Raw genomic sequence first — 25530 nt, 5'->3', positions numbered from 1 at the left:
TGCTCCTTCGTCGTCGTGTCAAGAGGAAAATGTGTGGTGGTGACGTTAGCGGGACCAGGGTCGGAGAAAGAAAGATGGCCGACTTCCAAACGTCAACCATAAGAGAGAACAGCCGGCTGCGTCGACGTGTCCGCAGACTGTTGAGTTTACAGAAAGCTGCGTGGACGGGCCAGACAAGTGAACTGAAATTACATATTTTAATTCAAATAAAGCCTTTTTTTAAATCTATTTTTACCTGAAACAAGATCCTGCTGAGGGCCCCAAAGCTTTATTAGTTATGAGGGAAGATTACTTAGTAAATTAATGCACAAAGGTGTTTCTGAACAGTGAATGATAAAACATTAACAAACGTTTAATTTAACCACTGAGGATGTTTCGACTGTTGCAGTATTTCAATTATTGATAAGACAGAAAAATCATTTCACTCAATAGCAGCTCAAAAGCAAAAAAATACAGCAATTACTACGATTACAGCGCCCTGTTGTATTTACCGTCCAGTGGCTCTTTGTTAATTTGTTTACACACACACACACCTCTGTTGCTCAATTACTTGAGATTAATCTGGAGATTTCTCTTTTGAGTACACGTGTGTCCGATTAGATGAAGTGCTCACAGGATTGATCACATTATATAAACCTGAACATTACTCTTTGTGTATGTGAGAACTAATCTGATCACAGGGAATTGTGGATAGTTTAGGGTCCGTGTTGACTGATATAAATGCACCCAAATCTAAATCCAAAATCCTTTGGGCGTGTGTGTGTGTGTAAATGTGTTCAGTAGATTCTGAAGCTTTTCCTCAATCAGAATGATGGATCTCTCGTTTTAAAGCAAAGATCTCATGTGATTTCTGAAGCGTCCAGATTGTAAAACTGGTCTGAAACCTTTTTATGTCGATTATATTTAGTGAACTGCTAAATAGCAGCGATTAATCGATCAGTTGCTGAGTGAATGTAATAGTTTATGTAGCAAAAATGAGAGTGCATGCATCTGATGGAAACTACAGACCAAAACACACACAACTCAACAAAACTATATATATATATATATATATACTTCTTATACGCTTAATATTTAATACTTTATTGTTTATATACGTTTGTTTTTATAGTCTCTTTTTCTTCTGTTGTAATCTTGTATCAATCTCTGACATTAATCCCAGCCCTTTGTTTAATAAATTAAAGACTAATTAAAGAAAGTAATTCCTATCGCTGCTGGTCCCATTGAGAAGTATCACAACATTAGAACCTGAACTCCCAATCAACATCACGTCTCTAAACATGTGACGCAGACCATTTGAATACACCTCCACCTCTCACAAGAGCGAGATCACGTTGCAGAACTTAAACTGGAAATCAGCAGCCACAATGGTCACTTTTCACTCAAGTCTCCTTGGAATTCAATCAAATCCCTCCACCCCCTTAAACCACCTCTTACTTAAAGTGTGTACTCAAAAAATGACCTCATCCAAAATGTGCGCTGGCTCTGCCTTTCATCACGGGAGCCCCTCCACCATTGGCCAACATCTCCCTCGCCATCACTTCCCCCCACCCTCCGCCACTTTTATGCTGATTGAAAAGAAAAAAGTGGGACGTAATCTGGTGTGACGCCACTAATCCCAACGCTACAAATCACAGGTCCCGTCCGCCTCGCTCCACACAGACGCCCCGGGACTCACATCTGCCTCAGGTAAGACTCCTCTACTCAACATGCTGCTTCACTTCTCTTCCTCAGATGTTGTACGACTCTGAATCTCTGCAGCTCCTCTGGGTGTCTTTTTTTAAAGTGGCATTAAACAAAGAAAATGTGGACACGTGGCTGCCTTTGACTCCCAAACACAATGTTCTTCCTGTGTCGTGAGGTATTTGAGTGCTCAGTGTAATTAAGTGAAGACTATTACAAGACTCAGTCGGTGCATCATGGGACCAACTCTGACGAGCTTCAGAGCCGCATTCCCGCTGTGACGACAATCCCAAAAATGCAAAGCTCTGCAGCTTTGGATCAACTGAGTCTTTAATAGAATATGCTATAGAGACATAGTACAAGTCATTTACTTTAAAATGAGTCATGAATGCTCAATGAATGCATTTGAGAATTTCAACTCAAAATAATGTTCATACAACTGTACATTGCAGTTTCCCTCTCTGTTAGGACTGCAACTAACAAATACTTTCCTCATCGATTAATCTGCTAGTTATTATTCATTTTGTTTTATAAAGGGCAGGTTGAGTGTAGTGGAAACCTAAGCGGCTTGAAGCCCAGGGTGACGCCTTCTAACTGCTCGTTTTGTTTGAGTCTAAAAGCCAAAGATATTACATTTTCTGTCGCATATCTTACAAAGAGCTAGCTTGTGTTTTGTATTTTTACTTGAGAAATAGTCGACTAAATTTCTCAGCATCGATGGTTGTGCAGAATTTGTCGTCATGATACTAATAAAGAGTCTAAACTTTAACAGCCACCGTGAGCCTGTTGATTATGAAAGCAAAAGACTGTCGACCTTAAATCTCCTGATAAACCATCCAGGAATGGGCAAGTGCTAAATATAGCCGAATCAAGGTACCTTGTGACAGCAGAGCCGGTGGGATGAAGGGGGATTAAAGTGGAGCACAGTGTGTCAATTGTTTGTTTTGTTTTTTTGTTTTTCCTCCAGACAGTACAACACTGATATAAAGAGCAGGAGACATGGCTGTGGTTGTAAGTATTTGCATTTTTACTTCTTCAAAACTGTGTCAGTCTCAGAGAGAACTAATCAGTATCGATACTTTACTTTACTGAGCTGTAACGGGAGGAAAGGTCTGTGATTGTTTGTCAAATACCTATTCATCCTCCAGTAACATGGACTCAGCTGAAGCTCAACATTTCTCAAAACCAAAGCCCATTGTTACGAGTGCCGTCAACAGAACCCGTAGCTGCTAATCTCTGCTTGTAGTCCTTACCGTGTATTTACAGGCTCTGCTGGACTCGTGAGTCGTGAGGGAGATTAATCAAACACAGACCTATTGATTATTGCTGCTGCAACACGGTGAACAGGCATTTTGTTCTGTCTCGCGTGGATAAGACGCGTTTTAATCCTCACACGGCACAACCAAGTGAATTATACTGACATCCATCCAAAGCAACATAGTTTTGTTTTGTTTTCCGTTTTTGATGTTGACGGGTTCGTCGAACTTTTCACCCCACAGTCAAACAACTTGATTTGCTCCGTCATTGTCTCTATTACAGATGCCTGTGCACACAAACGTACTGTCTGGTTACAGTTCTGACTGTATCAGCAATAACTAATCTAACAAATATTTTTTAAATATTTATTTAGACGTGCATATTTTGCTGTTTGCGGTCCCTATTTTTTACATGTTAAAAAGTGGTTTTCAGTTGCCAGTTTCTTCAGAATGCAGACCTTACTGTCGAGCCCTGGTCAGGTTGTGTTTGCGTCTGTGTGTTCCAGTCTTTTATACATTCAACGTTTAAGAACTTTGGCTTCAAGTCAAGTCAAGAATGTTATTCATAAAGCCCAATATCACACATGTGCTTCAAAGGGCTGCACAATCTCTACAGCATACGACACCCTCTGTCGTTAAACTGTTAGATCGGAAAGTATTGTTTTAGTAACACCGAAAGTCAGGTGCTGAATAGGCTCCAGTATCTAAACAATACGATATCCAGGCCTTGTAACTGTGCTGTTAACTGTCAGTTGTATTTCATACATCAGCTAGTGCATTAATAAGATGTACTATATTCACAAAGACCTACAGAATGCTTGACTCTATAATTTGAGTTTCTTAATTATAAGCATGCTCTATGTAGAGCCCTAAAATCCTACAATGGAAGGAAAATGTACTCGAGGCAGCACACTGCCTTTTCTTACAGCTATTACATCACAGAGCTATCGTTATGGTCAAAATGGCTGCTGTCGTCTGCTCTTACGGCGAAACTCTCTTTTCAGAGTGGAACTTACCGTATGGTGTCGGAGGAGGAGCAGGCTCTCAGGGCCAAGCTGGAGCGTCTCACCGTCAAGGACCACGGGCCAGTGTTTGAACCCTGCGCCAGCCTGCCGGACCACACCAAGCAGAAGGTAACCAGACCTGTTCTCACATCACCAGGTCAGAGAGATCAGGACACAACATTAGTTCACATTTGTTAAAGGGCTAGTGCGTAGCACTTCAGGGGATCTATTAGCAGAAATGGAATATAATATTCATAACTGTTTTCAATAGTCATAGTTTTCCTGTACGCTTGGAAAGGGAGGGGTGAGTGGAGGGGTATTCAGTTGGTTACAATCTACAACCTCCCCACTAGATGGCACTAAATCCTACACACTGCTCCTTTAAACTATATGACCAGGATTACTCCAGAAATGAAGCTAAGAGAGTTTATCGTGTAACATCAGCAGACACGGGCAGCTAAAGAGAGCCTGGTGATGCAGATGTTTGCTACAACTTTTGTTCCCCTTAAGTAACACAAACCCTACTGCAGTGGTTGTCCTCGTGATAAGACCAATTAGAGAGTCAGATTAAACCAAATTGATGAGATTGCATTGTCAAACAGTCCTCTCTGGCAACATTAGTAAAATAACCTTTTTTTCGACAGTTATGTCACTTAACTGTATAAAAGCAAAGCTGGCTGTGGCCTAACTGTCTGGTCTGGCTCTCCCTACAGGCCAAGGACGAGCTGAACGAGACTGATGAGAAGAAGGTGTCGGCGGTGAAGGAGCTGCGAGGAATAATCAAGGAGAAGGCAGATGCGGGTGACGACCTGGCCAAAGGGGTGCAGGACACGTTTGGGGAGAAACCCGACAGTTTGCTGGTCCGCTTTATCCGCGCCAGGAAGTACGACGTGCCCAGAGCCTTCGACCTGATGAAGGGTACGTTAGAAACAGGTTGAAGGGAAGATACTGACGGCATGTTTCCCACCAGAGAATCTCTAACTCCTAGTTATACCACATGAATCCAACACAACAAAGCAATAATAAACATGCTAAACTGACCCTAATGGTGAATTAATATACTAAAGTGTTATTGAACAAAATGAAAGTTGAGCCCGGTGTGACCCCAGAATGTGCTCCCGTGTTTCCACCCAGGCTACGTGCGCTTCAGGAAGGAGTACCCCGAGCTGTTTGAGAATCTGACCCCCGAGGCCGTACGCAGCACCATCGAGGCCGGCTACCCCGGCATCCTGCCCAGCAGAGACAAATACGGCCGCGTGGTTCTGCTCTTCAACATCGAGAACTGGGACTACGAGGAGATCACATTTGATGAGGTAAGTGGGGGGTTTCTGGGCGACAACATATCCCACAATGCACCTAGAAAAGCATGTACTTAATTACATTCCACCACTGGATCTTGTCAAAAATCTTCTTCATGTCACACAATGTGATCACAAATACGTGTGTGTGTGTGTGTGTGTGTGTGTTCAGATCCTGCGTGCCTACTGCGTGATCCTGGAGAAGCTGCTGGAGAACGAGGAGACTCAGATCAACGGGTTCTGCATCATTGAGAACTTCAAGGGCTTCACTATGCAGCAGGCGTCGGGAATCAAACCCACAGAGCTCAAGAAGATGGTGGACATGTTGCAGGTGGGGGGGATGGATGTTCTGGAAATGAAAGCTGCGGAGGAAAAGCCGAGATCAGATGGTTTTTATAGCCTTATTTTTAAAAGGTGGTAAATTAGAGTTAAGCAGAAAATATGTTTGTTTTCTTATTCTTACCGCATTCCTCTCAGAAGATTGTGTGGATTATTCCTCATGTCTGAATGGTTGGAGAATCACCTTGAGCAAGGCATTTAACTTTAACTGCAGGAACAACTGGTACTTTCTGCAGGACTCCTCTTCAGTGAATGTTTTATTACGTCACTAAACCACGTCACTTTTGTTCTTCCAGGATTCGTTCCCTGCTCGTTTCAAAGCCGTGCACTTCATCCACCAGCCCTGGTACTTCACCACCACCTACAATGTGGTGAAGCCACTCATGAAGAGCAAGCTGCTAGAGAGAGTGAGTCAGACAAACACGGCCCTTTAATGACCGACTGCAACACCGCTGCTCCTCCCTTCAGTCTATCACATGCAACCATGTCAGAGGGACCAGTCACAACTCACATGTTCAACAGTCAGGTGGTGAAAATACTCAAACGCCTCTAACAGCTGCTGTCCTTGCTCTAGGTGTTCGTCCACGGAGACGAGCTGGAAAACTACTACAAGGAGTTTGACGCCGACATCCTTCCCTCCGAATTCGATGGAAAAGGCTCAAAGTACGACGGCAAGGCCACAGCAGCCAAGCTGTTCGACTAAAACCTCCGCCCTCCGTCTGCGAAGGGTCGTTATATATGACAAACCCCACAGCCTGTGGATATCCAAAGCCCAAATCTAGCTGTGCAGTTGAAAGAAAAGAAGAAAAAAAATGAATGAAAGTCTCGAGTCCATGTTGTGTTCAAGAGGTCCAAACAAAGCTCAGGCCAACAGAAAACTTCTCTACGGTGTTCTGTACAAACCATTTGTTTGTCATGTTCCTTACCTTATCTCTACTCTTAGAGGGACTGGAGACACTGGTTTCAAATCATTAATTACAGACTGCGTTTGCTTTAGATATTTGCAGATTATTCTAAAAGATTTAAGATGTTCTCCCTTGCAGGCAACCATTGACTTCACTTCATAGCAACATAGTGTGAAAATCAACCTTCTTAGACAATTCATCACAATGAACATGTAGAACATGTTTTGTTTTATTGATACATTTGCTATTTTTGCACAGTAAAGCAGATTTGGGCAGGCAGTGTTTTCATGCTTCCCTGCTGTTGTGTTCAAAGAAGCTCTGGAAAGAGTAAATTCAGATTATTCTTTTCGGTGTCCGTTTTACGGATTCACACACACGAGATCTCAGAGTTTGCTGAAAAAGTCACCAACAGGGACACGTCTTAATGCTGACAGCAGCATTACTGGAACTAATCGAATAATAACGGTGACCACATGTCCTGCTCAGTGGTGGATTACGCATCGAAAGCAGATTTCAAGCCTTTGCAAGTTGATTTTCATATAAAACTCAAAAGAAATAAAGTGAGTGGCCGTCTTTAATCTAAAGTACATTGTTTGATTCTTTGACCAGTCAGATACATTAAAGTCTTTTAATGTCATTTCATGAAGGATAAATGGAGAAAACATTCAGTCAGAACACACAGGGTGACCCCCGTTAGGTCACTTGAGCGGTCTTACCGCCTGCTTTAGTTTGTGCTTTGTTTGGACCGTACTTCACCCACACAGCTTGTTTCAACACTGGCAGGTCCCAGCTTTCTGAGTTTCCACCCTCTGGTCTCTCCTTGAAGTACAAGGCTGATGTGCCAACAAGTGCCGGTCTCTCGTGTGTTTTTTAGATTGTTCTTCAACATGAATATTATGATGTTTCACCCATTGTGCTACCTGGTGCACCAAAAAAAAGTCAATAAATGTACAATAAACTGTATATGAATATAAGGTGTAGTCTTTGCATCAATTTGCAAATCTAAACGAGACCGAGACTCAACAATGTTCGCGGCTCTGTGAGACTGAACTCAGGTGGTGCTTTGAGCTAAATGAGTCAGCGTGCATCTTAGTTTAGTGTGTTAGCATGCTCATATTTTCTAATTGGTACTAAAGTTAAAGGGGACATGTGCTCATTTTCAGGTTCAAACTTGAATTTTGGGTTTCTACCAGAACATGTTTACATGCTTTAATGTTCAAAAAAAAACACACCCGCACTACGCTCGTACGGTCTGAATATACCGGTATTCAGCCTCCAAAAAGCGGCAGTTGCTTTGATTTGCTACCAGAAATAAGCCACAAAACTTTGTGGCTTGGTGGGCACTCCAGATACCCAAATGTATGTGCAAAAGCACTGAAAAATATTGTTGTTTTTTTTAAACTAAAGCTGGCGGAAATGTCATTACTTTTGCAGGTTTTTGGTCAGGAATTATTTTTAGAACATTTTTAATTTTGACCAGATGGTGGCTCTAGAGGAAAAGTTACAGGAACTCCAAAGTCAGTGGGAGTCATCGGCTGTACACAGCGTCTGTACACGATTACATCGTAATCCATCTAAAGTTGTTGAGATGTCTCACTCTGGACAAAGTGGTGGACTGACAGACATGCTCTGGATAGAAAAGGAAAACCTTAAGAGGTTTACAATTAACAGACCAAAACCCTATGTGAAAAACATTTATTCATGGGTGAGTTTAAATATGACTAATCAGTCATGACTGTGCACAAAACCCATTAAGATTAGATCATAAACGTTACACCCAGATGCTGATAAAGAAAAACTATAAAGACAGTAAAGTGCAGGCGAAACATATCGCACACAACAGTGGTGCTGATACAGGCGACAGTCTGCTTTAAAAAAAGGCAGAGAATTAGAGTTGCATTAAATCTGATGGTTGATATGTTGATTAATAAGACTTAATAAGAGTCTGCAGCATGTATTTCCAGGAGACAGGATGTTACTCACAGGAAACTGACTAATATAGCAAACATTCACACCAAAGGCCCAGAACAAACTGCAGAGCACAAGTGATTTCTTCACACAAACTCCACCTCTTACTTTGTTCATTTTTCAGACTTATAATCATAAGTACAGTTCTCGTAGTAATATGCCGTATCATTAGACAGAAACAGAGGTACGTTTTGTGTGACAGATTCATGCGTCTGCCGTCTTTTCTCCTCTCTTCACGTGACAAACTCCACCCATCCGGTATGTAGCAATAAGCAGCTTAACACCCCCCCAAAAAAACCCCAATAATTTACAAAACGTATCAATTAGCCCATGTTCAAAGTTAACAGGAGATGTGTGTCTAATATGAGACTTCCATTGTGTTTGAGCCAAAGCCATATGCCTGTTTTAAAGGAGTCACATGAGGCCAAAAGGCAGCAAAATCTTTAAAAAAAAACAAAAAAAAAAAAAGCTCAACGTTGAGATACTTTTTCTGGAAAAGTGAAGAGTGCTTTGGTCCATTTGCTTGGTAAGTGCATGAATTGAGAGTCCACAGGATTTCTTATCCAATACGCTCACTGTTTGAGTCCCACTTTATCTCTCTTTTCTGCTTTTTGTCATAAACACAGTTTGACCCAGCTCTGTCCTGAACCGAGACTTTTTCAGAAGGTCAGCAGCAACAATAACTGCTGGTGGTCCACCGTACACAATGGAAATACAAAGAGACAAACTGGAGACAAACTGAGCAAAATTATGCCTCAACAACATAAACTAAACTGGGTGTTATTTAACACATTTTTCTTGCAATGAAAACATCAAACTTCTCTTAATGGAAACATATTATATCAATATTAATTAAATTAAATTTCCAGTTTGACTGAACACGACAGAAGTTGATGTTGAGCAGCCATGAATCACGTCACACTGCTGCTGATTAGCAGTTACTCAATGATTCATGAGAAGCCAAATGAATGTGTTACAAATTCACATTTATATTTAGGCACTTAATATAAAATAATAAAATAGAACTGATGGATCTTCAGCTGTATTTTAAAGTATATTATGGTTAAAAGGTTTAAGGAGTTAAATTTCCAGTTTTTATAAATATTTCAGTTATTCTAGTCGTGTTATTTGTATGCGAGATGACATATGAATTTTTCAGTAGTTATTCATGTAGAAAAATAAACTTTTTTCTCTTACTACATGCAGGTCAGAGGTCACATTCATCCTCTGATGCCACCGCCCCCCACTAATTATATCACCCTGCTTTCCAGACTCAAGGAGCAGCAGCTGCCAAAAGCCAGCAGAGGGTGAACTCGTGTTTCACTGGAGGTTAACTGGGAACAAGAGGAAGGACCAATTCAACATGGGGTCGCGTTACATTTTCAGGTATCTTACACGAGTTTCAATACATAATTTAGCACGTCCACTCCAACTTCGCCTTTTCCAATCCGATATAGAGACTTCCTACATTAGAGGAAGTTAGTGCTGAAGCAGAGCAAACAGAGGAGCTTGTTTCTGTAGTTTTGGTCTGTTGTTTAGTCTCCAGACTTCTATGAAGGTTATGTTGCTCACTGGTTGTTACCCCTGTTCTCTTCAGGTAGGAGTTCATGTCCTGGTGGCTGCTCCTCTGACAGGCCGGCCGGTTCTTCTCCCATTGGCAGAGAGCGTCGGCGTACTCCACTATGACCTTGTCCATCCAGGTGAGGGGCTGAGGGAACAGCATGGCTCCCTCAAAGAAGCCCAGGTGGCCTCCGTGCTGGGTCAGGGCGAACATCACGTTGGGCATCTTTTCTACAAATAGAAGGAGAGGCAAGATAATATATATCTTTAACTCTGCAGTATTTACTATTGAAGTATGGCTAACACTTAATGTAGTGCCAGCCCATTCATCGTGACAAACAGCTGTGTAAACACAGGAGAAGTAACTTTAACAGGATAAAACGTTGGGGCTCGTTCGTGCTGCAGGAATGAGTGGGCGGGTTTGCATTTCCCGTTTCCTGTCAAAGTTTTGAATTTTCTTTTGTTTATACGTCTGAAATAAAGTCTGTGTTTAACACAAGCTTAAGATATTTTAAGTTTTGTTCTACGATTAAATACGTCAGTAAATACCCCTCTTGTGAATTTTGAAGCTTTTAAATATCTTAAAACAGGAAGTTGCTAAAAAGTGTCTAAATGAGATTACAAAACGTCCTCACGACGACTGGTCCGCCTCATTGTGTACACTTGCACTAATGCCACCGTGGTGTAGTTTGTAGCCTAACATCTTTCTATCCCTGCTGATTTCATTCACACTTCAAAAATCATAAAAGTGATGTTCATTTGTGAAGATTATCTTGATGAACAAAACTTGTAAGTATCATAAACTTGTTTACCGCAGAGACAATTCTCTTCAATAATCAGTGTATCTATCTGTTGGCTCCTTGTCGAGGGAACCAGTGTGATGCTAAAATTCTGGGCTTGGCCTTAAAAAAAAATACGTGATCCCAGCAGCACAAACACTACTGAAGCCATGAACCGATCATCAGAGCCAAACATGACATTGTTTGTACAGAGTTTAAATTCACCGACTAGAACCATCAGCCAACAAATCATATTCACCAAACTGTACAGTACGGCTCCTGAAGAACACACTGGCTCACAACTAAAGGAGCTTTACTTAAATATTTATCATTAATCAAAGATACACTCCCTGATTTTATAAAGCCCAACAGTGGCAACTAAGACTGTGAACTCTGTTGACTTTTAAAACATTAACAGGGAGGTGAAAGCATATTTGGGGATTCGGAGGACAGTATTTGGCTTTACTATTTTAGCTTTTTGCACTTTATTAAGTTAATTTGCACAGAAATATACCGCCCTCCTTTCCCTTTCTGTTACTCTACACCACCTACACTCTCTACCCACCTTAGCTCTTCTTTTGTAAATGCACACACACACATAAACAACGCTCATATTCACACATATGCACAGAATATTGTCACAAAAGAGAGAAGGCAAATTTTCAAGAACTAAGAAATCCTGTAGCAACATTTGTTCTTTCAGTGGGTTCCCTTCCTGTGTGCATGAGGTCTACACAGGTAAGTATTATTATTAAATTCAGGAAATGAAAACACAGTTCTAACTTAATAATAAGCATGTAAAGAAAAAACTAGCCACGTGTACTAACTCCTTTGAAGTCAAAGACAAGTTTAGAATTTCACTTGTCAGGGTTTAGGTCATTACTCACACTGATTTAAACACATAGGGGCCAGAGCATGTGACCCACAGAGGCAAGACAAGGCTAGGTCCACCCACCCCCACACCCACACCCACACCTCGCTATATATAATCCAACAGCCTAGTCGTATCACATGGCCCTGAAAAATTCAACAAGACTGTCTGGGCTGGGCGGTGTTGTTGAGCAGATAGCTGCGACAAGACTTTATCGACACTTAAGACTCCGGCCCCAGTGTCCGGCTCCAGGGGAGAGGGAGGACAACGGGGGCATTTACTCAAACACTCGTCTCCGTTCGTCTCGCTGTGAAGACAATGTTTGACTGTTGCAGTCAGTCATTCTCTAGGAAACACCCAAAACAAACAAATATGAGCCATAGCAACAGTTCAGTCAACTCCTCCGCATAATAAAGTGTGTGGATGAGGTCATACTGCAAACTTCCAGATGACTGCTCTTGAACATTATCGTTTTATTATATGTTGCATTTACATGCGACACACTTTCTGAACAGTGTACTAAGGCCGTTTTTAAAGCTACTTAAAGGGATAGTTCAGTGGGGTTGTATGAGGTACTTGAGGTAATTATAGTCATATTACCTACAGTAGATGCCTACAGTCTGCACTCATGGAGCAGGTAGGACTGACCGCACGGAGAGAACGCAATGTACTGTTGATGGCCAGGGCAGCAGCAAAATGTATTTTAGCCACCTGAGACAAAGGCCCTCCTAAAAACTGAATATACCTTTACATGAATTCTATATTGAGAATATTTCTGCTGGTTTACCTTGCTGTGAGACAGCTATGCAGTCTATGTTACCGAGGGGGAACTGAAGCCGTTTTCTATACTTTCGCCAAAGCCACCAGACTCCTTTGGAAAAAAAGCTTATTTTAACTCGCAGAACACAAGAGTTGCTTGTCTGCCGCTGCCTAAATCTATGGTCTAAGTTAAAGCAAAGTTATTTTGTGACTTTGGTGAATGCGACCAAGCCAAAGTCACACAAATTAAATAACTGATAAATGCAGCAACTCCAGTGGTTCTGCCAGGTTAAAAATCTGGTTAAAATACAGTTTTTTTCCCCCAATGGAGTTTGGCGGGACTTTAACCTGATATGGATTTTTCTTAAGTGTCTAAAATACGTTTTGCTGCTGGCCCCGTCCACAGCAGTACATTGCTTGCTTTCCGTTCGGTAACTCCCGTGTGATTCTACAAACATGTCGACCATCACCTACTGTCAGTAATACACTGACTATGGATGAATACATCAGAACCCTCACTTCAAAACTATCCCTTCTACAGCCTTTGATCTGAGTCATGACACTCTGATGAAGGCTTTTCTACCAAAACATGTTTTTTTATGAGCCAATAAAAATGACTTCGCCATAAAGATTAGCTGAATACATGTTTTTAATATTTCCGTGTCAGGTTTACTTTTCATCCATTTCGATAAAACACATGAAATATTGTAATTGAATAACTCTAAATCATGGCCAAAGCAATATATTAAAGCTACTGACACCATTCATAACTATTATAGTTAGAAATGAACACAAACCTGCGAGTGCGCGTGGTATTTCCAGTAGCGATGGATGAATGAGCGGGTCGTCTAAGGAGTTCAGCAGGAAGAGAGGCACAGTGACCTGGAGATGAAACAACAACTTGTTTCTGAATGACTTTGTATAAGTAGAAGATGTTAAAGTAGAGGGTTAGTCAGTGTAGTACTGTAGTTGTAGAAGCAATAGTACTACAGTGGTACCAGTAGTAGCAACAGTAAAAGTATTAGAAGCAGTAGTAGTAGCAGCAGCAGCAGCAGTAGTAGTAGTAACTTCTTCTGTAGTAGTAAAATCAGTACCCAACACAGAACTTCCTCTAATTTTCAAACTGTAAAAAAAACAGTAAATTAATTTTGTGTAAAGGTTAAATAAACAACATACAATGTGATAACTATGGACCCTTAGAGTTGCTGGTATGTAGTTAATCTTTTTAACTCTTTGCCCCTTGCTTCCAGTCTTTATGCTAAGCTAAGCTAATCCCCTCCCCCTGATTTTTAACTCCATAGTTTACGCAAAGACTTGAGAGTGGTATTAATCTTCTCATCCGACTCTCGGGAAGAAAGCAAATAAGCAATGTTCACACAATTACTGTAAGCAGTGAGGACGCATCGACCAGGTTAAGAGGCAGGCTGTCAATGCTGTATTATAGTAGCAAGAATAAGTATATTGTAGTAATAGTAGAAGCAGTAGAGGTAGTGATAGTAGTAACAGTAGAACTAGTAATACCGGCGTAGACACAGTAGTGACTGAAGGCATAGCAGAGGTAAAAGTAGTAGTAGTAGTATTAGCAGTATATCAAAGTAAACATCTACACACTCACTTTGTGGATGTAGTTCAAACAGCTCTCCTTCTCGTAGTACTCACTCAAGGAGCTGTAGCCGTGAAATTTCCTGCAGGACGAATCGTGTGATAACTTATTATTATTATTATTAATAAACCTTTATTTAAACCAGGTAAGATACCATCAGTGACAGAGATAAGAGCTGGAGAGTTCGTGGAGGCCACCAGCAGCCAAATCAAAACATCAAATCCACCCAAACTCCCCGCACCTCATGATGCTGTCGTCGATCTGCATCAGAGACGTGGCTGCGTAAAGTCTGTTTAGGTCCACGTCACCAATGTTGCTGCCGTTCAGGCCGAGCAAACTGCTCCTGTTGAACAATACAAATAAAGGTATTTAGACAAATCGGGGCAAGAAGCTGCATCTTTGAGTGGCTGGTAAGCCCCGTCTGACGGTGTCAGAGACATTTCTTATAATTCAGCAACTCATGGCTGCTGGAATTCACACCATTAGCCTATTTCTGACATCTAGCATGGATTTCTTGTCTAAACTTGACCAATAGACAGTCTAGATGGATGTTGATCTTGGTGAGTTGCTGCAGAAATCTACTTCAATAAGTAATGTAGGGAAACGACTCAATACATCCAAGACTTTGCTCTCTGACAAACTAAATCAGAATAAAGCAATGCTGCCACTTGTGTGTGATGAAATGACACAAAGTAGAAAGGATTAACACGTCTCTGACTTCAGAAACGGTTGTTGCGTTTCTCCACCTGTGTGACAGGATGAGCGTCTTCATTCTGTCCGCCAGCATAAAGTTGTAGAGTCTCCTGCACTGATCCCACTGGAGGAACGTTTCCTGGACTCTGCGAACACAAATGCATACTCTAAAAAAAAAAGGTAGGAAAAACAACTGAGCTCCTCTCCAGTATCCCAATCTATGCATTTTTATTCATATCAAGTCCTGGTTCTGATTGTTTGTTTGTCCTTCCATCCACCAACCTGAGGGCGCTGTAACCCTGACAGACGGTGACACAGCAGAGCACTCGGTCCTGGTTGGATGGGTTCTCACCCAAGAACTTACAGACGATGTTTCCCCCCAGGCTGAAGCCCACAACCACCAGCAGCGTCTCAGGAAACGCTCGTTTGATGTAGCCCACCATGGCGGCATACTCCCAGGTACAACCTGAATGAAGGAGAGACACTTTAATATCTGTGAGGAATACTATAACAACAATAACACAGGGTTGGTAAACTAGCAAGAGTCGGCTAGATTTAAAAATTATACAACTGAAAACTCCTAATTTTGCCAACTCTTTTCCGATGAAAGTAGCGAGCAGCGCTGGCTCCAAAAGTCCCCAAAGTGAGAAAGTCGGCATCACTGACAGCCCGTCCCTTCAGTCACTCCCCCAAAGTTATTATACTGAACGTAAACAACAAACATGGCTATCGTAGCTAGCGGCGTCCTGCAACAGCCACAGATATCCGATTTATTTCTCTGTTTTTTGGCAGAGTATCTATTTATGTATTTCTATTCTCATTGATTGCCGTGAGGATATAATGAGAGCTAAAATATTAAATTGTGTCTGGAGAAGATTACCAGCCCTGCCTTTAAGTATGAAAAAAAGTTTGTGAAATTCAGTTTTTGTTTCTATGTCACAACTTTGATTAAAATCTACTTTGCCTCGTTTTGCTTCCCCTAATCTTAGTTCTCCTCACTTTATAGAGAAGCAACATCAGATACGCAACGAAGGGATCTTCCCCATCACGGTTTGAACTGTGACATTTCATCGAAGCGGTCCTTCGTAAGTCTACCGCGGGACGTTTCCCTCGTTACCGTAGGTGAACATGCGGGGCGAGGTGAGCTCCATGTCGGGCAGGGCTCCCAGGTGGTTGAGGACGGCGCAGCGGTAACCCTGCCGCTGGGAGTGATCCACAAAGGTACGGATGTAGTTCTTCTCGCTATGGTTACCGATCCCAGGGCAGATTACCATGGTAACGTCATCTGACACACACACACACAAACACACACACGCACACAGGAGGGAACACAAACATACAAAGTGGAGTCATGTGTGGGCGTAAAAGTAGATGCCATATGCGTGCGTGCGTTGAATTAATTGGCGGCTGAAATGCGCAGCTCTAGGGATTCATTAGTGGTCTTCCAGCTTTTGCATACTGTACTGTATTATTATTATTATTATTATTATTATTATTATTATTATTATTATTATGAGCTGCTAGTTACTTCAGGGTGATGTGCTCGCGATCCAAACAAGCACGTAAAACTCAGGTGGAAAGACATGACAATAAAATCAATATTTGGTGATATTTTCTTACAAAAATAAGCTTTAAAAAGACAGAAGATTAGTGGTTGTGTGATTAAATCCTAAACATGCAGAAAGTCCGAAGCCGGCTGCTTGGGTGCTCCACCAGATCGACCGGTATTTGCCACCGACCTCCTGTGCTGTGATCTCCGCGAGCTTCAAAGAGGTCAAAGGTGGCTGTGGCCCCGTCCGGCATCGGGAGGAACTTGCGGAACCCGTAGAGCGTCGGAGTGTTGACACGCCCCATCTTGCCATACAGGGCCGTCTGGAGATGTCCACTCTTACCCCACAACAAGGGAGGAATGTATCTGAAGAGACATACCAGCTCCATATTAGACATCACAGCTGTTAACATCCACCCTGAAGATGTTCCAGCACAGAGTATTGCGCCACAGACAGGCACACATACATACATACATACATACATACATACATACATACCACTCCAGCTAAAGGAGGTGGCAGACTAATCTACAGGCACCGTCAGTCAAGATTGCTTATTTGTGGTTGACGTTTTTATCCACCAAATCATGCAACTCTTGTGACCTTATTCCTGTGTAACTGTAAATGTGTTAGAATCAAGCGGGTCTCAAGCCAACAACATTCAGCATAACTTTAAAATGATGTACTGTCTTGTCTCAAGTGGTTGGATTTGAGTGAGTGTCAAATAGTCTCTTTTGCTAAGAATTGTTCCTAACTGTGTGAAATAGCCTGGAAGTATTAAAGGAACAGTGTGTAGGATTTAGGGAGATTTATTGGCAGAAGTGAATATAATATTCATAACGTTTTCATCAGTGTGTAAGCACCTGAAAACTACGAATTGTTGTGTTTTTGTTACCTTAGAATGAGTCGTTTGTATCTACAGAGTCTGCCGTGTTGCATGTTTCTACAGAAGCCCAGAACGGACAAACCAAAACACTGGCTCTGGAGAGCCCTTTGTGTTTGTATGTCCCCTGAAGGCCACCATACAGTTTACTCGCTGAGTAATTCCCTTTAAAACTGAGACTACATGATAGTTAACACTCACTCTTTGGTCAGCAACGGGCAGGATTTGTACAGGTAGCGGCCGAGCGGTGTGTCCTGGTGGCCGACCTCAGGTGGTGCTGTGGTACTGTTCAGGTTCAGACAGCGGACGATGACGTAGAGGACAGTTGCCACCGCTGCCAGCTTCACGCCATCGAACATGGCCGGCAGCTCCGGGCCGAAGCTGCCCATGTCCGGGTCCTCGAGGAGGGTCATTGTGGACACAGGAGAGGACCTGCATGCACAGCATGTTAGGAGAGCATTTCACTTGCATGAGCTTACAGGAGGTGGAGTGTTTTCTAGACAGTAGTTTGACATTTGTTAAGATTGAAAAATGAGCAATAAAAATATAACTTTAGATATTTGGATGTGATGGTTTTGGGCTCTGCCTTCCTCAGCACGTGAGCTTTAGTTTAGAGACGTGCTAACCCTGAAACAATACTGTAGTCTGGAAAGATTTACTAACTCATGTTGGTCTGAAGTCTGTTTGCAGATCCTAATCTCTGATCCCGCAAACAGACTTTCTGCAACAGACCTGCAATGACTTGCACACAATGCATAAATATTGGCACCAAATATCAGGTATTTACAGAGTTGGAAAAAATAATGAGATCCTGTTGAGCAAAAGTAGCAAGAAAAACTCAGTTATGTGTAAAAGTCATGCATTCAAATGTTTACTTCAGTTAAAGCACAAACGTACTGGCATCAAATATACTGAAAGTACTAAAAGTAAAAGTACTCTTTCCAGGATGGCTCATTATAGAATAATATACTATTAAACGTGTTCTTCACTTTATAATTTATAATTTATATTATGTAAAGTACAAGTACCTCATAATTGCAGTTAAGTACAGTGATTTAGTTCACTGCGTTGATTTCCTCTACTGGGTATTGGGTGCTTTAATTCCAAAGCATTGATACCGACATTGACCATTTTAAACTCATGCATCAATTATTTTGGCCACTTTTGATGATAGTAATAATTAACGGAGATGCCCTCTATTGATTTAAAAAGTTGTTCCCCACCTTGTGTGACTTTGAAGGAAACGCAGTGGTCGTGGTCCCTCCTTGTTCTCCGTCGATGCTCCCTCAGTGCTGGAAAACAAACAGTTAAGCTCAGTTGTAAAAACTTGCTGGTTTCAGGCCCTCAGGGCGAAAAAACACAAAAACAGACAAAACCAGCATGTCATTTGCGGAAATGTCACGTTTAGAACCATTTATAATGCATGAACGACAAAAACCGGAACTTACAAAAAGTAGAAATGGATAGAATAGAATAGAACACACAGCCAGCTGTGTTCCTGGTTAGTTTAAATAAGATCAAAAACAAGTGTCCTCGGTTTGAGTGTCTGTTGAAGAATTTGTTTTGTCACTCAGGTAGCGTTAAAAAGTGGCTCGAGGTGAAGCTGGAGGCTTCAACAAACACAAACACCACATGGACTTTACGTAAAGTACATAATGTAGGTTTAAAAGTACACGGGGAACATTTCCGGTCTTACCATCGCTGTTTTTGGGGTAGTTTGTCCAGGTTCTGGTCGGATCCAACTGGAGTTGAGCTCACCGTCTGTTTACAGCAGAGGGAGCGACTGGCCAGCAGGGAACTCAGGGCGCATTCAAGTGCTCTTATAAAGCTCCGAGTTTTAGGTATTACCGGAGCCAACAATAAAAACAACATATTTTTTACAAGATTTAAGGTTTTTAATATCTATCACCTGCACATTAAATCAGTTATGGAAGCTTATGTATGAATCAAGCAACCACTTTCTGAGCCCTAACGTGCTGGAGCTTCCGTACTCGTCGATTCTACGTTTGAAATCCGGCCGTACATGAAGGCAGCATGACGGACAGCGGGTTAGCTTACTTCCTACTACAGAGAAACTAACCGTCTCATTACATGCTGTGGTTTATTAATTGGGCAGATACATGTCCGCCACCATTGTGAGCTTCTATTTCACAGTGACACACATAACAGTTGTAGATACAACACATTGACATAATCGCACACACAAATAGTGACCATATAACGGATATTATAGTGGCTTATAGTTGATTAAGATCAAATAAACTCACTACCAAGACTCAGTTATTACGCAAGGAGATATCACAAATGCAGACTATGTAGGATTTACAACAACAACATGGTTATTGCATATTTAAAGCCGGTTTAAAAACAAAATGGAACTGGGGGCAGTAATTAATGTCACTTCAGTTTCAAGGGATCAGTCAGACCCTCTTTCATTGAGTGATTTGACCACTGGAGGGCGCCATCCACCAATGAGTGGTTCACAGTGCTCTAATCGAGCTTTTAATATAGTTTTTCTTACTGATATTTGTGTAGGATCGTTCTAAAATTGATTATAGGTTTGTTATAATGTGTTTATGACATGGTGACACTGTATTTAGGAGAAAATATGACATTGGAAGTAATAACCTTTCCAGGCCCATCACATTACTTCATCGCAATTTAACCCACAATTACCAAACCATTCTAATATTTAAAATGTAGTGAGAACACGTGAGAAATCGCACGAATGATGAAGTGTGTTAGTGGTTTGTGTTGCTTAGTTAAAATACTTTTTATATTTAAAATATTTAATTTCATAACAAATACAGCCACGTGTCTTTAAAAAAAATCAAACCACAGAAATTCAACTTTTATTTAAAGTAAAGTTGATGCTTACTCATAATAAAACACCATAAGTTAAAAGAAAAAGCACAAATACAAAATTAAGTGCAGAATATTAAAAAAATATATGTTTTTATTGTGTGTTTGTCATCCAATCAATCCAGTATTCCCTGTACATACACCGTATAGTATCATTTGTCCATATTAAATAAAGGACCCTACACTTCAGCTTATGTTGTTTCACCCATTCGGTTTTGGCACAGTCCGGAACTCTGTGAACAAAAACATCTGTGAACAATGAACGACGAAATTGAGGTTTCAGTTGAACTGTAACTTTTGTTGTTTTTCCAAAGAAATAACGTGACAGGAATGTAAACTCCCCTCCTCCATCATTTTTCACTGTGATGTTGTTCATAAGAGTGAATCCTCATTTGTGCTTCCAGATGAGGCAGAAGTGAAAGAGGACTTGATCATGTTTCTGTGCAGGAGACAGAAGTGAAAATTCATACACACCAGTTATAGATTTCTGAATTACTCGACACATTTCTCGAGTAGCATTCCACTTTTGGTAAATCACATTTTCACAAGGTTTTTTCGAGTGTACAGGATTATGCTGCGCTCCACACTGAGGATTAGGATCAAACAGGCTTCTGTCACATTGAAGCTCCCTCTCGCCATCATTAACCTCATCCTCTGGCTCAGACTTAGTGCTGAGTCGGTCATGAGAAGAGGCTTTGTTTAATAGAAGAGGAACATCACAGGACACTGCCATTGTGAAGTCTCACCACATTTGGCGGCTGCTTCATGTCAACCAGCCCACAGTGCACATGACTGTTCTTATGGTTTCATGACTGTACGGATGAAGTAGTTGAGTTTCAAAGTTTTAGGGATTATGCTGACACTCAGAAAAAGAAACCAAGAGGGGTTTAAATATCTGTGCTGAAGTGCGCTTCAACATCATGGAAGCTTTAGCTACAGGATGGAAAAACTAGCTGCATTTTGAGATCAACTTCCCACATTTTCTAAATCACAATCACACATTAGGCTGATGGTTAATTGACAGGAGGCGGAGCTTCTACCACCAGGGTGTGCACAGGTGTTCTGCATACAGTGATTGGGATGTGATTTGTTTGTTTCTACACCTGCCATTCCAGCTGAACCCTGTATACGCTCTGATGAAGGTCCTTTAGACCGAAAGCTACAAAATAAAGTGCTCGAGATAAAGTAACAATACTGGGGTCACGTTAGGGCACTTATTGTTCAGTTCAAATTGTACTTTAGTGTTAAGACAAGAAAAGATACTACAAATTCTTGTGCCAGAAGTTGCTCAAAAATTACAACAACATAACCCAGCTTGGCCTTGCTGGTAATCTAGTCTGATTTGCTGACAACAGCATTTTTATGGCATTCAAATAAGTATAAACCTGCTCCAAAGAGACTTTACAGTTCTTAGATATTGAAGGAATTGTTCAATAAGGGAATAGCTCTCCTTATAAAAGTTCAATAAGGGCAGCTAATTCATTTCAGCAAGCTCTCAATTACTCATATTCCATAACATATTAACATAAGAAGTTGTTATGATACTGCTGCTTTAAATTTCCCAGCATATCCTCACTTTGCCTTGATAGAAAATACCTCAAATAACCTTCTATATTTACATTTTCGGGGCATTTAAAGGACCGAAAGAAGAACATATGTTTCCCAGATTTCCCCTAAAGAGAAATATGCACTTTCACTTCCTTTTCACTTCTATGTTCCTCATCTCATCAAGTAGAAGTTGGGGTCACAGAGTCCATCAGTATACTCACCCTCTGTTCGACCTCATCTAACTAACCAGTGGGAATATAAGAGGAGCTTGGTATCGCTCCATATAGCTTGAGATATAGCTTTGATGTGAAAAAGGTCATCTGGGGGAAGCATGTGAGAAGGTCTATAAGTTTCACACTGCATATGATTTGAAGAGTTAGTTTTTTTTAACTGCATTTGATCTAAATGTGCAAGAGAACAGAGAGACGAACGAAGCATGCCGATGTGATGAGAGCACAGCATCGGAGCACAGCAGCCTTTCTTCTGAGACCACTTTAAGCTGCATTTATGACGCGTTACTATAGCTACAGAAGGCTGCATTTTAACACCGCCAATCAAAGTAGAGTTCATCTGAGAACGTTGTTGCTGCTACTGTAAAAATGTGCCACATTTTAAATCCCAGGGAAAAGAAATGTAAAGATAAGAGGCAGAGAGACACTTAAGCAGGTGTCATATCCTTAAAGTTGACAGTAATGTGACTGTTGTTATATTTAGTCTGCTTTTGTCTCCTATTTGGAGCAGGATGGAAAAATAACAACTACACACCATATTCATGCGTGTAAGAAGAATGAGGTCAAAGACTGAAAGGGTCTTGGACATCCCTTCACACTCATTAAAAACAATGTTTCGCCTCACGCCCACTCCCTCCGAGAGCACGAACATCAGCTCTGACCCACTGCTGGATCTCAGCTTGAGAAACGCCCACAGATGAACCTTTTTTTATGCTTTCCATAATACAACACTGGCCTTAATCTGCATTTCGGAGGATTTCATGCATGGTGCCATCATCTGGGAATTTTCCCACAATTATTTGAGAATAGGCAAACAACACAAGAACACACTCACAGAGACATTGATGTAACTGGCCTTTTCAATTTAATCTAAATGTTGATTAAACATGCAAAGTCTTAATCAGCTTCTAAACAGAAAAAAGCACATATTTCAATGTGTGGACTATTCATAGTGACAAACTTCCAGTTGGTAATCCCGCATTGTGTGGAATGGTAAAATCCCCTATGTAGCTCTCAGATTATTTACATGTTAAGTAAAATCCCATACATCACAGATTTGTATATTCATGCCACATATGTGAAACACCACTTCACAAAAACATGAAAACTTCAGAAAGAAAAGTGTCTTTCCTCAAGTGGTGGAGGATGTATTCATTCGCACCACAGTAGAAATCCTGTAAGTAAAAGTCAGTTCAAATTGGTAATGATTTATGACCTCTTCATATGTTATGTTTAATCTCACTATCTATAGCTATCAAATAAATGTCTGCAATATATCATGTGCTGCACTTACATGTAACCCAGTTAACCCGTTTACATTATGATCCATACTTCTGGCATTGTTTATTGCATATATGTTTTTGCACCTTATTGTATTGTCTTTATATTTGCACTCTTCTTGCCATGAAATTGAAATACTCAAGAAAGTATACTGTCAGATCATCTTTACAGTCGGCTACAATTAAGTAAAGTTACTTAGTTAATAACTAAGTAACTTTGAGTTTTACATTTCAGCACTGGTTTCTTGTAGACATTTGCCCAAAGAAACCGCATGGAAACACTGAATTAAGTCACAGATTAAATGTGACTAACTGGCAAAATGGGGGAACAATTATGTTCCTCTCAGTGTTTTTATATCAAAGATCGTAATCAAGACATTTAATGAGATGCAGCTCATTGTCTATAAACGCTCTCTTTGTTTCAATACTGCCCTCGGTGCGTGTGCGCTCGTGTGTGTGCGTGTGTTTGTGTGTGTCACCGACAGCGGGACCGGGAGGGGGCGGAGTTACAATTAAAAAGTCAGGCCGTGATTGGCTGGGAGCTGAGGCGCACGTGTTCCTGCTCTACTCCTGCTGCCTGGCTGTTTTCAGAGCCGCACAACAAGCTCGAGCCACAGAAGCGATAAAAGTCCCGCGCGCTGCGCTCCTCCTTTCGTCCCTTTAACGAGCTAATAAACGAACAACAAGATAATCAACAACTGACCAACACGGCAGCCATGCAGGAGCAGACACGTCTCGTCCTTTGGCTGCAACTTTTCGCAGCTTGTCTGGTGTTCGGGGTGAACGGTAAGTTGCCTCTTTTGTGCTTGTTTACAGGTCAAACCTCCGCCTTTAACGTCCTTTGCAGTGAAGGGGGGGGGGGGGGGTGCACGTCACGTCACGTCACGTTAAAGTTGCTCTTTCTCCGAGGTGCTCAAGTTCAAGCGATCCTTCATTTGACTGAGTGGGAATGTGAGAAGTGAAACATTGTTTGGCTCTGAAACTGCAAGATTAGACAGTTGAAGGTTAAGAAGTAATTCACAATTTAAGTATACAAAAAAAGAATAATTTGCAATCGATAATATAGGTTTTGTAATGTTAGACCAGACATTCTTTATGTCTGAATATATGGTTACTGAAATAAAACCTCAGGGCATATTGTTGTGTGTGCAGAGTGGCCTTTTTAAAGCGCACGACACATGTAGGCTGGCTATTATTCTTGTCCAGTGTTAACCTCGTGCCGGTGGCAGTAGGCTTTGTCTGCATGTCCATGCATCAAACACATTTAGGGCAATGTACAAAGGGTAAAAACCGGCCTGATTCTCCCACCTCCATTTCCGCTCACAGACCGGGGACGAGGCATCACATGTCACACAAGTGGTTCTCTTTGTGTGATGAGGATGTATTTTCCAAATGTCAAAGTACTCCTGTTCCATTTAGAGCTTTTTTTGCTGGACATTGACAAAGAGCAGATTTCATGGCTTGCATTGGTGCTGTGTGAATGACAGATTATGTATTTCTTTTGGACTTTGGGCTTTTTGAGTTGCGAAACAGAGTCAACAGTCAACATTTAATGCCTCATGGATTTATGCTTGCTGCCAGAGGTCAGGGATCTTTTCATTATTTAAGATTTTTATTGGAAAATGTGCAAGAAAGTGTATAAAACATAAATAAAGCTCAAAGTTGACCACATTACATTCAATATGAGATCTAACGAGGCAATTTCAAAATCAGTAAATGGACTCCACATGTGAAAAGATTGCCGATACAGACAGAAAAACAAAACACAATTGACCCAAATACATAGCAATAAATAAAAATAAACAAACAAATACATGTTTAACGTTTTAAGTTGTTTTAAGAAACATAGCCCTATAGTTGACGGAACAATACATATTGCATAGCAGTGTCGTATGTTTTCCACGGCTTGTGTTGACCAATGCTGCAGGTACATGTGACATCATTAGGGGTCGACAGGACATTGATCTATTTGGAGATTAATGCAGTTTAACAAGTTACAGAATCAAATATATATATTTTACAGATAAACAAAAGCTCTTCTGCTTAACTTTGATATGAACTTCTTTGACTTTACCTAGCGGCTGGCTCAGGAACTGTTCTCTATCTGACTCGTGGTGAGACGCCACAGGATCTCACTACTAACTCTGTAACGAACACACCAGAACACACCAGAGATTGGATTTTCTTCAGTTCACGCAGATTTATTTGCGTCAGAAAGTATACAAGTAAACCGAGCTGTCCGGAGTCAACTCACTTCACAATAGCATTGTTCATTACTTTATACCTCCATTCTACCCCAAGTCTCTCCCCCCTTCGGCGATGTCCTCCTCTTCTGACCTTTCACCTAGACTAGTTCCACTGTGCACCTGGGACAAGTCATAACAGAGGGTTTTTTGATCAACCACACTCTCCTTCCCCACTCGTCTTCTCCTGATTCCACCTCTGGCCGCCCGTCACAG

At 41.3% G+C, this 25530-nt stretch overlaps 3 protein-coding genes across 6 annotated transcripts in view; 2 read left to right on the top strand and 1 right to left on the bottom strand.

The window, feature by feature from the left end:
* Positions 1-308: 308 nt before the first annotated feature.
* On the top strand, positions 309-7624 carry rlbp1b (retinaldehyde binding protein 1b). The gene is made up of 8 exons (XM_031863271.1): positions 309-1689; positions 2651-2694; positions 3944-4072; positions 4657-4861; positions 5078-5256; positions 5414-5572; positions 5877-5987; positions 6155-7624. The coding sequence occupies exons 2-8, from the start codon at positions 2683-2685 to the stop codon at positions 6281-6283; spliced, it is 924 nt and encodes a 307-aa protein (XP_031719131.1). The 5' UTR covers positions 309-1689; positions 2651-2682; the 3' UTR covers positions 6284-7624.
* A 541-nt stretch (positions 7625-8165) lies between these two features.
* abhd2b (abhydrolase domain containing 2, acylglycerol lipase b) lies at positions 8166-18939 on the bottom strand. Its single transcript, XM_031863248.1, has 11 exons — positions 18848-18939; positions 18375-18443; positions 17353-17583; positions 16458-16633; positions 15836-16003; positions 15001-15184; positions 14772-14864; positions 14267-14368; positions 14038-14107; positions 13220-13304; positions 8166-10244 (listed from the first exon to the last, which is right to left on the bottom strand). Exons 3-11 carry the CDS (start codon positions 17562-17564, stop codon positions 9868-9870), a joined length of 1467 nt encoding a protein of 488 aa, XP_031719108.1. The 5' UTR covers positions 17565-17583; positions 18375-18443; positions 18848-18939; the 3' UTR covers positions 8166-9867.
* Positions 18940-23675: 4736 nt separating this feature from the next.
* The window catches only part of mfge8b (milk fat globule EGF and factor V/VIII domain containing b), a 19468-nt gene continuing 17613 nt past the window's right edge, over positions 23676-25530 (top strand). For all 4 annotated transcript variants that reach the window (XM_031866416.1, XM_031866407.1, XM_031866399.1 and 1 more), the window contains exon 1: positions 23676-23857. In XM_031866416.1, the coding sequence (XP_031722276.1) occupies positions 23788-23857 (70 nt within the window). In that variant the 5' untranslated portion in view covers positions 23676-23787. The remainder of the gene's footprint in view (positions 23858-25530) is intronic.

Source organism: Anarrhichthys ocellatus, unplaced genomic scaffold (genome assembly GCF_004355925.1).
Source record: "Anarrhichthys ocellatus isolate YVR2014 unplaced genomic scaffold, GSC_Weel_1.0 scaffold2, whole genome shotgun sequence".
Taxonomy (NCBI): Eukaryota; Metazoa; Chordata; class Actinopteri; order Perciformes; family Anarhichadidae; genus Anarrhichthys; species Anarrhichthys ocellatus.
The sequence above is the reverse complement of the archived record's forward strand: the minus strand, read 5'-3'. Positions and strand labels throughout refer to the sequence as shown.

Excerpts from the sequence above, each read along its gene's own strand:
- rlbp1b (XM_031863271.1), top strand. Across the intron at positions 4,862-5,077 it reads AGCCTTCGACCTGATGAAGG|GCTACGTGCGCTTCAGGAAG; the intron begins GTACGTTAGAAA and ends GTTTCCACCCAG. Across the intron at positions 5,988-6,154 it reads AGAGCAAGCTGCTAGAGAGA|GTGTTCGTCCACGGAGACGA; the intron begins GTGAGTCAGACA and ends TCCTTGCTCTAG.
- abhd2b (XM_031863248.1), bottom strand. The coding sequence starts at position 17,564 with ATGACCCTCCTCGAGGACCCGGACATGGGCAGCTTCGGCCCGGAGCTG. Across the intron at positions 16,634-17,352 it reads TGCCCGTTGCTGACCAAAGA|ATACATTCCTCCCTTGTTGT; the intron begins GTGAGTGTTAAC and ends ATGTCTCTTCAG. Across the intron at positions 14,865-15,000 it reads CAGGGTTACAGCGCCCTCAG|AGTCCAGGAAACGTTCCTCC; the intron begins GTTGGTGGATGG and ends TTGTGTTCGCAG.